Source organism: Capsicum annuum, chromosome 11 (assembly GCF_002878395.1).
Source record: "Capsicum annuum cultivar UCD-10X-F1 chromosome 11, UCD10Xv1.1, whole genome shotgun sequence".
NCBI classification, from domain to species: Eukaryota; Viridiplantae; Streptophyta; class Magnoliopsida; order Solanales; family Solanaceae; genus Capsicum; species Capsicum annuum.
Window position 1 is genome coordinate 2,988,346 of NC_061121.1, and position 13,571 is coordinate 3,001,916.

The following is a 13,571-nucleotide window of genomic DNA, read 5'->3' on the forward strand; positions in this document are numbered from 1 at the left end:
CCTTTTTGTTTCATCAAATTGGACTAACAATTCTAGAGATGATTAATGATTAGTACCGGTCCATTAAGATAATTATGTTTTCCTAAACCGTCATGTTACATCATGAAATAGGAATTACTTTATTCCAATCAATATCAGTCAATTACTCTACTAACTTATTTTTCTTTAAAAGTTAGTATATATAAAGTTTAATAAAATAATAGTTAAGCTTATACTTATTAAGATACTAGAAAATCTCAATTCATTTGAAGATCAATTGTTTGACGATACACATTCTAAACGCTAGTTAGTCACGATAGTTGTGTCGTAGATGCTCTTCGGTGGCGGAGTCAGGATTTTTATTAAGGGGGTTCAGAAGTAAACATAGAAACTAATCGAATGGTTTCAACATCTACTATATATATATAAAAATATATAAATAATATAGTTTTCTGCCTAAAAAGGTTCACATGTACCCTGACCTAAGGGTAGCTCCGCCTCTGTTGGTCCTTATGGTTCGGGTGTGGTTGTTGGAGGTCATGCAGCTATCCACCTTCCACCACAACCACTAGTACTTCTCGATCAATAGTATTCTCACTTACTCCCAACATTACTCGAAGTGATTTCAATAATCATCTTAGTAAATCGAAAAACATTGACTAAACATAATAATGGTTGGGAAAATAAAGTACTGAATAATACGGGCAAAATTCAGAAATAGCATACTTATCCCCTTAATTAGGAGTTTCATAGCAACAGTTCCATAATTACATAATATAGCAAGTTGTATTTTGTATTTCTTGCAAACTGTTGCTACAAAAATACAAATACATATGATTTTTACTGCCTTTTTGATCGATATATATTTTGTATTTTTGCAAACTTTTGTTACAAAAATACAAATACATATGCTACAAAATGTAATTTGATAAAAGTGTTGTTATTTTTTATAATTTAATACTTAAGTATGCTACTTTATGTATTTTTTCCTAATAAAAAAAGAAATACTCCCTCCGTTTCGAAAAGAATGACCTAGTTTGACTTGACATGGAGTTTAAGAAAATAAAGAAGACTTCTAAATCTTGTGGTCTTAAATTAAAGATATGTCAAATGTACCAAAATATCCTTCAATCTTGTGGTCTTATTTTAAATATGCCACATAAAAAATTAAAATTTAAAAGTTGCTAAAAAAAAAAATGAATCATTTTTTTTTAAACGGATTAAAAGGAAACGAAGGGAGTAATATGTTTGTGCATTTTGGTCCCTCTTAACATAAAATGCTCAACAATCAAGCATATCCTGCATTGCATTGACAGCTTGGATAAGGCCCATTAAGAAGTCCCAGGCCCATTTCTTATTAAGGAGACTTGGTGCCTTTCGCGTTGGTCCTCACTAAACCAACTTGAATTTGAAATGTTCGAGCTATGGAAAAAAAGTCAAATTGAGTTAACATAGCACAAAAGTAGACTTTTGCCCCATATATTTTTAAATAATTTTTTTGTTACAAACTCCAATAAAATAAAACTTCTTTGCAAACTTCTTTTGGCCCACTCGTATCCGTCATATATTATATGCCCGATTATCGAAGGCATAGAAAGACAAAAAGAACAAAATTGATATAAGATAAGACAGGATGTCAAATTTCTCTCCATTTCGCCGTTTACCACTCCATGAAAGTAAGGCTAGTAACTATTATACGACCCTCTTTCTATTAGGGCAACTACTAAGACCGGCTTGTCGAGATCGACGGAAAAGACAACTAAAACTCAAACTGTTGAAAAGAGCGAAAAAGAGGGAACTAAATGAGCTTACTACTCCTACTGTAACTGGATCGAAAAGACAGTGGACTGAGCATCATTGGATCAATACAAACCCCAAAAGGCTTTTACACAAACTTTGCTAAAACACTTTGATTTGATTTCTTGGAAACAGAAAGAAACAACTCTTAACAGAAACATATATCAATGATACACTTAAATCTGTTATTGCCTATTTGTATGAATAAAAAGGAAATCAAAAAGGCTCATTTTAAACTTTAATCTCCTCCTTTAGACTAAAGACATAGGCAATTTTATCCACACAAATTTTATAAACTAAAGTTAATTCCCCATTTTCCAAGACATAGCAAAGTTTTTACCAATTGGTAACTCTAGTCCTTTAATATCTAGCATCATACTCTTCTTGTGACCTCCATCTTCCAATTTGTCTATATACTTGTGCTCTTCACTTGCAAATGCCACCTTTGATGTATCTTCAACTTTAGTTCCATCTGAAAGAATCTCAAATGCACCTCCAATTGCATTCAATCCTAACACAGTAACCTTTTCGATATACCAACCTTTATCCAACGCGTATTTACTTTCTTGAACTTCGGACCAAATCTTCACTGTTCCATTGGTTGCTGTCGCGTAGAAATCCATGTATGTTGACTTCCCATTACCTAGTTTCATCTCTGGAAGCTCATCCTCGTCGAGGTAAAGGTTTCCTTTGGCTTCACCTTGTGATGCCCCGAGTGGGAAGGCCACGATGATGGTGAAAGGTGTCATTCGTGCATGCTTTGTTAGCATCCCACCGCGTTGCATTGGAATTATGGTGTTTTGGTACAAATGCACGTTGACTACGTTCAATGGTGCATCAAGTGAGCGGTAGTGTGGTTCTTTCGAGACAATGGCTTGTGTCATGTCGAATAAACTGTACCAAGTCCCTGGAGGAAAGAGCGCGCTGACCTTAGTTTTAGCCTTTTCTAGCACCGGAGAGACCATGACGCTGCTTCCTACCAAGAATTGAGTGCTCAACTCGTAAAGCTCTGGAATGTTCGGGAAAGTGAAGAATAGCGGCCTTACAATTGGTGCACCAGTTTTGTGTGCTTCGTAGTTCAAGGTGTAGAAATACGGTAGCAATTTGTATCTCATTCCTAAAGCATTACGCGCAGACTTAGCCACACTTTTCCATTGGTAAAGCTCTTGTCTTGGTGAATAGTAGTTCGCGTGATCCCTTGAAAAGGGATAGAACGCGCCTACTTCAATCCAACGGTTGCAAAGCTCCTCTAAAGGTGGAGCCGCGGGATAAAACCCACATATGTCTGAACCAACCATCGGAACACCAAACATACCAAAGTTCATGACAGTAGAGATTGAATACTTCAAATCCTCCCAAGTTCCTTTGTTGTCCCCTGTCCAATGTGCAGCATAATGTCCCGAACCAACAAATGTGGCGCGTGACAATATGAAAGGACGTTTTCCCTCTAACGCTTGAAGACCCTTGTGAGTAGCAATGGTCTCAGAGAAACCATAAAGACTATGAGCATCATATTCCCTAACTCCATTGTAATGAGTTGCACTTGTGGCAATCGTTTTGTACCCGATGGGAGCTTGTATTCCGGAAGCATTTATCTTGTAAGGCGGATCATCCCACTTTGTTTTCGTTACATTCTTGCAATCCAAGCAACAAATCCAACCAGGACCAGTGCCATTAGGACATATCCTGTCCTCCGGGATCGTACACAAACCAGTACAAAAGTTAGAAACTTCATTCATATCAATCCAAAGTCCATCAATAGGAGCAAGTTCATGGAACCGGCGAATCTCATCACCCCACCACTCAACTGTTTTCGGGTTGAGGAAGTCAGGGAAGTGAACGGCACCAGGCCAAACTTGTGCTATAAACGGCTTTCCCTCGTACTTGATGAAGACATCATTGGCTATACCTCTTTGGTAAGTATCATAACTTTTGTTAACACCGATTCCCGGATCATTGATCACAACATAGTGCATTCCTTCAGCATGAATTTTCTCCAAGAATGCTCTCAACTTTGGCCCAGGGTAATTGACAGGGTTGAGGGTGAAATCTTTTTTCCCATCCATATGATCATCATCATTCCATATAACATCAAGAGGGATTTTGGCTTTCTTGTAATTGGCAATAACATCTTCAATTACAGATAAGTTGTGGTAACCCCATCTGCATTGATGGAAACCTGTGACAATAAACAAAGTACAAGAGGAAAAATATCGAATTAGTCCATGAATCTTGAATTCAAAAATCTTGCAAACATCATAGTAATTTACCGGAAGGGGAGCTTTGGAGTAACTGATAAAGTTGTTGCCATGTGACCAGGAGGTCACGGGTTCAAGCCTTGGAAACAGCCTCTGGCAGAAATGCAAGGTAAGGCTGTGTACAATACACCCCTGTTGTGGGGTCCTTACCCGGACCCTGCGCATAGTAGGAGCTTTAATGCACCGGACTGACCTTTTATCATAGTAGTTTACATTCCAGTTTAGAAGGTATTTGCTATGTTTCTTAGACTCTCCAAAAATGTTGTCGTAGTCGTGTCGGATTTTCCAAAACGCACTACTTTTGGAGGATCCAACATGCATCCATCAACATTCTTAGTCCGAGGAACAATGTTCAAAGTTATTTGTAAGTGAAAAGATTGAGAATATGTATTAAGATATTCCACGAGATTAGTTATCCCACCATATATATGGGATAAATTACCTCATCGTTATAGTACAGATGGTGAGATGAAAAATCTCAGAACTAACTAATACCCCTATCTAAATCCCGAAAGTATTGTCTTTTATCCCTCGTACCAAAGGACCCCCCCTTATAGTCTAAGTTGCACAAACTCTTCATTTTTTATGCCACACCCGTGTCAGATTCTCCAAAAATACACTATCTTTGGCTAATCCGACACGCATCCGTTGACATTTTTGAAGAGTCCGAGCTTATAGTTAAATGTTTAAATGCTACTGTTCCTATTGCAACAAATAGTTATGTACCATTTTAATGACAAAGAACACTAAGAAACTACTGTTTGTCCATGATATCTAAAATACAAGAACAAAAGTACAACAGCAACACAACAAGATTAGGTCATATGTCCAAAGGACACTTGATAGAAACAAATCGATGTAAAAATTTTAACACATGCATTAACAACTGCAGACAGTAATGTTACTCTAAGGTACTTGACATCAACTGGGACCTTAATATAAAAGTGTTATCAAATTTTACAACTAACAATGTAGGGAAAGTAACACCTACTATGGGTACAACATCAAGCAAAGATTTTTATGACAGTGTTTTATTGTAGGACACTTGTTTGTTTCTGCCCGGACCAACTAATGGAGGACATGTTCCTTCCGTTTTCATTTGTTTGTCTGATTTTGACGTAACACGAAGTTTAAAAAAAATAAAAAAGATTTTAAAATCTTGTAGTCTTAAACTACTGATACATAAACTGTACTAAAGAGATTTTTTTTTAAAATGAATTAAAATGAAAAGCACAACAGACAAATTGAAAAGGAGTAACTTCCATCCATAGATGGCATTAGAAAAATATTATGTAATCAAGTTACTCATAAAATGATTATGAATAAGTTTCTAAGAAAACTTTAGTTAGGGCAGTTCAAGACATAAAGTATTTTGCGTTCTATATGAACGCAAAAATCACTTTAGGGTAAATTGAAAATTTTATGAGATTTGTTACACCACTGTCTAATTGTTATGTTATTTAAAAGTTAGATAATAATCAAAAGTTCAAAACCATCCACTCTAAAATCATTAGCATTAATCAATATAGTACTTACTATTTTTCTTTTTGTAGACAAACAATGAAGACATAAATTAAAAAGTGGCCTCAAGAAAGGCCCCCTAAAATAATTAAAAACACTATAAATGTTTATGTTTGATGCATACTTTTTCTGTGGGTCTATAAGATTTTATTTTTTAATTTTTTTGAGAAAAATAGAGCATGATAGAATCAAAGATATTTTTTTATTGTCAAAAAGTAGTTTCAACTTTTTCAGAAGATATAAAGGAACTAAAAGGAAACTAACAAAAAGAGAAAACATATAATTGGACCAATGGACCAACATATAATAACAATAATTTCAATCATACTATTACAAAATAAATTTTCAAACATTTACATGAATATATTTACCTAACACTTGACCTATTAGTTTATGAACTTGGACAAAAAAACTTTTAATAATATGGAAAAAAATGCATTTTGATGTGTGTTTGTATATATATATATACCTACCAATTGACCTATTAGCATATGACCTTAGACAAAAAATCTGTAAATAATTTAAGGTACTTACGTGTAATGATGATTAGACAACCCCCCCCCCCCCCCGCTCCCCGCGCACCCAAAACAAAAAAAAACATAAAAATTAAAATAGAAAACTATAATAGTCCACATCATAGAAGATTTTTTTCATCTACTCAATCATTTCAAAGTTGCAATCCTTTTCAAGTGTGATTATAAAAATCATAATGTTTTCTTTTCCATGAAATTCCATGAGGTGTAATTAATTGGCATCCTAGGTTGCAATGTACCAAAAAGAGTAAGAAAAAAATTTCTTTTTTAAAAAGAGAAATAAAATCAATTATCATCCTCGTAGTAAAAGAGTCACATGTATATTTAATGAATGCATGTCTAGTACAAGTATTTTAACGGTACAAATTCGGAGTGACATAGGTGTTCAATAGGAGGAAAATCGAGTTAAAATGTTAAAGTGAAAGATAAAAGATCGAATTAAAACGTCAGAGTAAAAAACGAGAATAATTTTAAAGGTTTACTTATAATTTTAGCCTTATTTTAAAAATAACAATAACATCCAAATCATGTAGGATTATAGATAGGGATTTACTATGTATTACTTAAAAAAATAAATGAATGCACGATAAAAAAATTAGGCACATTTTATTTTTAATGATAATTGTATTAGATCAACTTACGTTAACTTCAACTAATTTAATCGAATAGATATTACTTTCCACCAAGTTTTCCACTCAAAGTTAAATAAGAGTGTGGGTAAATTTTATAGGACAAAGTCGTGCTTTTTAATATCTATAGCTAGTGAATTGAGAAAAATAAATATTTTGTTGATTAAACAATTATTAAGATGGTCCACATGGTAACAATTGCTATCTTAATTTTGTCCCTTATATAAATCTCCTAATATATAAACCTCCAAAATAAATTAATTATATAAGGAACCGCCAAAAAAAATTATTGAAAAACAAGTCACGGGATTCATTATTTTATAGCTCAAATGTAAACAAAAAATAAAAGAGGTGGACTTATCCAATAATCCCCACATATTTATTTGCTTTTATAGTCCAAAAATAAAAAATTAGAGGTTTGAATTAATGGTTAATTGAGTATTAGTGTCTCATTAAACTGATTACATTGACCATGTACAATTTTCTTATACCATTTAATTAAGTTCTAAAATATGTAGCAATTTATGAAATTTCTATGTATAAGATATACATCAAATTGTATACGAAAAGAATTATAAGTCCTTAAATTCAAATTCGATGAAAATATTACGTGACTTCTTCCTTGTATCGAAGTCTTGAGGGACAAAGCCTCTTTTTTTCGTTAAATAAAATTTATGCCTAGGCTCGACGTTAACTTTTTCCCTTCCATGATCGAAAAATCCGTCTACGGTCAATCACAACTTTCAAAACTCAACGATAATGAACCCTTCCCCTAATCCTTCTCAACTTAAATACCGAATATCTAACTTTTAACTACTTTTGTTTTTTCTACTTCAACTTTAAATGCACCTTTTTTTCAACTTTTCAACAAGTATATATATCCAAGCCCCTACCAATACATACTAATTTAGTTATAATAATACTCGGAGATAATGGACCTGTCCCTCTGCCCTTCTCAACTGAAGAAAAAGGACAGTCCGGTGCACTAAAACTATCGCTATACGCGATGTAGGAAGGGACCCACCACAAGGGTGTATTGTACGCAGAATGCACCTTTTTTTCAACTTTACAAGAAGTATATAATCCAAGCCCCTACCAATACATACTAATTTAGTTATAATACTCGGAGATAATGAACCTGTCCCTCTGCCCTTCTCAACTGAAAAAACAAAAAAAAAAATCAGTTTGGTGCACTAAAGTTATCACTGTACGCGGTGTTCGAGGAAGAGCCCCACCACAAGGGTGTATTGTACGCAGCCTCACCTTGCATTTCTACCAGAGGCTGTTTCCAAGACTTGAAGCCGTAACCTCCTACAACTTTACCCGTTACTCCAAGGCTCCCTTCTCGACTTAAATACCAAATTCTAACTTATAGTTACTCCTTTCTACTACTTCAATATTAAATGCACTACTTTTTCAACTTCAACAACTATATATTCAAGCCCCTACCAATACACACTAGTTGAAACATACCAACCAAAAACTAAATGTATCATAAAGTAACACAACTAATGCAATAACAACATCAATAAACTCAGTGTATTCCCACATAGTGGGGTCTGAGGAGGATAAAATATACGCAATCCATACCACTACCTCCGGAGAAGTAGAGAGGCTGTTTCCGATAGACCTCCGGCAATTAATGCAATTACAACAACAACAACAAACCCAGTGTATTCCCACATAGTGGGGTCTGAGAAGGGTAAAATATAGGCAGTCCATACCACTGCCTCCGGAGAACTAGAGAGGTTGTTTCCGATACACCTCGGCAATTAATGCAATTAAAACATAAAAATAAATTAGACCAAGAGGTTTCAAAGAAACATACCAAAGGACCAATAGGGCATAGGAGCTGGCCTGCCTATGAATTGAGTATATTGATCAACAACAGCAAGAGGTGTAGGACCAGCAAAGAAGTAAAAGTCCAAAACACCACCAATGACTTTGTATGTCAATGAATTCCCTCTGTAAAACACATCCATACCATTACTATTCAACAACAAAACTGCATGTGCATAAGCTTCACCTTTCACATTTCTCATATCCATGTACATTGGATGTGAACCATACAAATCCATGTTCAAATTGATTGCTGATTGATCTGTTGTGTACAATGTGTAAGGGTCATTTGGGTAAATTTTAATACCATGGGGTTGTGTATTTTCACCTAGACCATATAGTGAAGCATCTTTAGGTAACTTCGTTGATATTTCAAGATATTGATCTTTAAATACCAAGTTGCTATAAGGGTCTGAATCTTCACTACTTGTGTTGAAAAGTGTTTGCCCATTTGATTTTCTTTTCACAGAAAATGTGAATGGATCAGTTGTGTAACTAAACATTAACTCATTTCCTGAGTATTGTGAGGAACCAAGGGGAAATTGGCTTTTTCTTGATTTGCCAATTGTTTGTTTGAGTGATGGAGCTGATTCTCTTGGTAGTAAATTATATGGTACTTCCCATCTTTGCTTCTCTGCATCTGTTATATGAATCCTCAATCGATTATCGGACTCATGCCTGGAAGAAACATAGTAGTGTTAGCATAAAGATTCGATTGTTATCAAGAAAATGCAAGACCAAGACATAAGGGCAACAACTCGGTGCACTAAAGCTTCCGTAGTGCTCGGGGGTCTGGGAAGGATCGGACCACAAGTGTCTAGTTTATGGAGCCTTATCCTGCATATCTGCAAAAGGTCGCTTACACGGGAAAGGCTGCAAGACCAAGACACAAGGGAAGCTCGGTGCACTAAAACTCCCGCTGTGCTCGGGGTCTGGGAGGGACGGACGGACCACAAGGGTCTAGTTTATGGAGCCTTATCCTACTTCCACTGAAAAAGGCTACAAGACCAAGACATGGAGTTCTTTTTTTCTTCTTCATTGTTTGTGTACTTACTTGACAAAGAGCATCAAGTTAGCAATACCAGGACACAAGAAGAACCATTTTTTATCAAGAATTAGCAAATAAAGATTGAATTTTTATCAAGAAAATGCAAATCCAAGACATGGGGTTCTTTTTTTTTTTTTTTCTTCTTTGTTTGTGTACTTGACATATAGCTGCAAGCTAGCAATATCAAGGTACACAAAGATTCCATTTTTATCAAGAATTACTACATAAAGATACAATTTTAATCAAGAAAATGCAAGAACAAAAATTAGCACAGAGAACATCAAGTGAGGAATATCAGGGTACATAAAGATTCCATTTCAAGAGTTAGCACATAAGGATTCAAATTTTATCAAAAAATAAAAAATGCAAGTCCAAGGCAAGGGGTTCTTTTACTTCATTTTTTTTACTTGATTGATAGAGCTGTAAATTAGCACAATACCAGGGCACATAAAGATTTAACTTTTCTATCAACAAAATGCAAGTCCAATATATGGGATTCTTTTTCTTCTTCTTTTTTTTTTTTTGTACTTGACATAGAGCTGCAATTTAGCAACCTCAGGCACATACAGATTCCCAATTTTATCAAGAATTAGCACATAAAGATTCAGCTTTCATCAAGGTACGAGAAATGGGGTTCTTTTTTATTTTTTTCCTAAATTGTACTTACTTGACATATACCTGACAAAGCTTCCATATTTTTAATCAAGAATTACCACATAAAGATTCACTTCTTATCAAGAAAAAGCAAAATAAACACATGACTTTTTTTTTAATTATTTTGAACTTGACATAGAACTACAAGTTAGCCACATCAGGACACATAAACATTCCATTTTTATCAAGAATTAGCACACAAAAACTCAAATTTTTATCAAGAAAATACAAAATACAAGACATGGGGTTCATTTCTTTGTGTGTGTACTTACTTGACATAGAGCTGCAAGTCAGGAATATCAGGACCATAAACATTGTTTTTCTTCTTAACTTTAAGGTAACCAATAAGACCACCATCTGGTGACTCTTCAATGGCTATCAAACTATAGCCATTACCAATCTTAGTTGGAGTTGTCTGAACCAAATTTACACAAGTTATGCATATTATCAAGACTAACAACAAGTGTATTAATGAGAAGGAAAAAGAAAACTTCATTGTGTTTGCTATTTTTGCTAAGCTATGAAGAAAAAGAATGTGAGGCCTCACTATGTGGGCACTTTACAAGAGCAACTGTTAGGGGTTTGTAGATTTATATGACATACAGTGGGTGCACTTAGCTACTAGTGTTCAAGATAATAAATTTGTATGGTTATTCAAGTATTGAGAAAATTTTGCTAAAATTATTTTTAGAAAAAGATTCAATAATAAGTATAGTGAAATCTTTTTGATAATTGAATGATCATATAAGAAATAATAATTTAAAAGTAATTTTAGTGAAATTATTTTAATATTTGGATGATCATATATAAGGGATAAACTCACTATCGTTTGATCAAACAAGAATTTTTTTGCTAAAGTTACTTTTTTTAGAAAAAGATTCAATATTGAGTATAGTGAAATCTTTTCAATAGTTGAATCATCATATAAAGAATATAATAAATTAAAAATAATTTTAGTGGAATTTTTTAATATTTTAGATAACTATATAAGGGATAAACTCGCTATCCTTATCATATTATAAGGAAGGAAAGCTGGTTCAGACCAATTTTTCAAATTTTTGGACTTCACAAAACTTTAATCTTTTTTAAAGCAAGATGCATTCCAAATATAATTTCAAAAAAACTCAAATTTTCATATTTCAAATTGTATTACTGACATAAATATTGGCAAAAGAATTCTTTAAATACTGTGAACATTTGTATTGAAACTCGACTAATTTAAATTCGCGCCGCATAGGATCCATTCGGAGGGAAACATTTTCTAGCAAAAAAATTTTCATATCAGAACTCAAACTCGAAATCAATTCTGATTAACAGAACGACAACCCCATCCGCTTCACCACATATTTTTCGCGGTGAAAAGAGGGATTTTCATTCATTTCATATAATACATGTGATGTGAATGAAAATAAATATGATCTCACAAATATTTTTTCTTTGGTTTGGCCATGTGACTTTGTGATGTTTATTTGGTCCCACTTTTCTGAAAATCTAATTTAGTTTTCCTTTGGTTATTTATTCAGACTCCCATCACTGGCGTTAATTGCTCACAAACAGGAATAACATTGTGTCTCTCTTGCTACATCTTATCTGTCCACAAACCATCTGATTGGACGTATAGTATAATTTCTTTTAACAGAAATAAGCGTCCATTATCTTCTCGAACTATGGTCAAAGTTGTTACGATACACTCTAAATTTACAGAGGTCCTATTACCTCTTACAACTCAATTTTAGTATATTTTTGACACCCTTTTATGTTGACGTAGCACATTTATTACATAAAATAAGATCCACGCTAAAGATATCACGTCAGCTAAATAAAGTGAAATAAAGTGTCACGCCAGCACAAAAAGAATGATAAAAATATGATAAAACTGAATCCAGTGGTACTAGGACCCAATGAAATTAAAATGTATGGTGGTAAATTTGATTATAGTTCAAGAGTACTAGATGCTCTACGTTTTTTAATAGTAAGATTTCAAGTTGAGTTTTGAGAAAGGATAGAATCTTAGGAAAGGGAGGTGATTTAGCTAGTATTTGATCATAAATTTTAGATTTAAATAAAATAGAAATACTTTTTGTGGTTAGTATTAATTGTTGAATCTCCTTGATATATAAAAAGTTCTGTTTTAATGATAAAAAGGGATTTAAAAAATTATTTTAGGTCAAAAATTTATATTCTACCAATGCCAATTTCGTATTTTTAATGCAATAAAACTTGTGTTTCCTTGTTTGATCTTAAATTTTTTTTAAAAGTTGTTGCAAAAGTGTTACACCCTTTTGCCATTATAACAGGCAAAGTGTTTTGCTGACGCCTCGAATTAAGCTTGTATTGTGGCATGATATACTTTCTCCCTTATTATTCGTAGATTGATGAATCATGTTCTCGATAAATATATAATAATTTTTATAATACTGTATAGATCTAAATTAATTAAGTCAGTAAATTTCAATAACCGTTAAATAAACAAAAAAATAATACTTTACCACCAAATAACTCTTTTTACACTAAATAAAAAAAGGGGAAAAGTAAGTATGAACATTTTCCCAAGTACTGAAAATGAATGGCCTTTCATGCTTTGTTTTATTTTACTACTAAAATAGCAAGAAATCTGTGAAGAAATGGGCAGTGGGGACACAACTTTGTGTAAAACTTGGGGAGTTGGAAAATTAATATTTTAATATCAAATAAAAAATTTACTATTATTTTCACCACGATTTCTTCACTATCGTTATGATTGATTATACATTTAATATCTGATGATTTATTGAAAAAAATAATATCTCCACTTTCACAAGATAAGAAATACAATTGCGTACGATATTTTTTTATTTATTTTTTTGTTTCCCAAGATATCTCCACAGCCAGCAGCCGAGAGACTAATCTTCCGTTCCTCTGTTAGCGCACTAAGCAGTAGGGAACTGGCCACAGAATTTGCTCCATTCACCGGAGGCGGGGATCGAACCCCCGACCTCTTGCTTAAAAAACATGACGCTGAACCACCATACCAACTCTAGTGATTAATTGCGTACGACATTACTCTATCCAAATTTCACTTATAGAATTAGACATTGAGTGTATTATTATTGTTTTTGTCGTTGTTGTACTACAGAATAATCAGAAATGAGGTCCAATCTTTTTTTACGTTAAGTTATTCTAGAAATTATTTCTGTCATGGTAAATTTTTTTGGCTTCCCTGGGTTTAATTTTTAAAATTATATTGTTTAAAAAGGTGATTAATAATGGATTAAACTCAATCTTGCATTAACACAAATCATGTATGTGTACAGAGACGACAGTAGAATATAAA

At 33.5% G+C, this 13,571-nt stretch overlaps 1 protein-coding gene across 1 annotated transcript; it reads right to left on the reverse strand.

Annotated features, from left to right (window-relative positions):
* Positions 1-1,874: 1,874 nt before the first annotated feature.
* LOC107867398 (alpha-xylosidase 1) lies at positions 1,875-11,427 on the reverse strand. The gene is made up of 3 exons (XM_016713620.2): positions 10,531-11,427; positions 8,546-9,234; positions 1,875-3,955 (listed from the first exon to the last, which is right to left on the reverse strand). The coding sequence occupies exons 1-3, from the start codon at positions 10,752-10,754 to the stop codon at positions 2,079-2,081; spliced, it is 2,790 nt and encodes a 929-aa protein (XP_016569106.2). The 5' UTR covers positions 10,755-11,427; the 3' UTR covers positions 1,875-2,078.
* Positions 11,428-13,571: the final 2,144 nt, after the last annotated feature.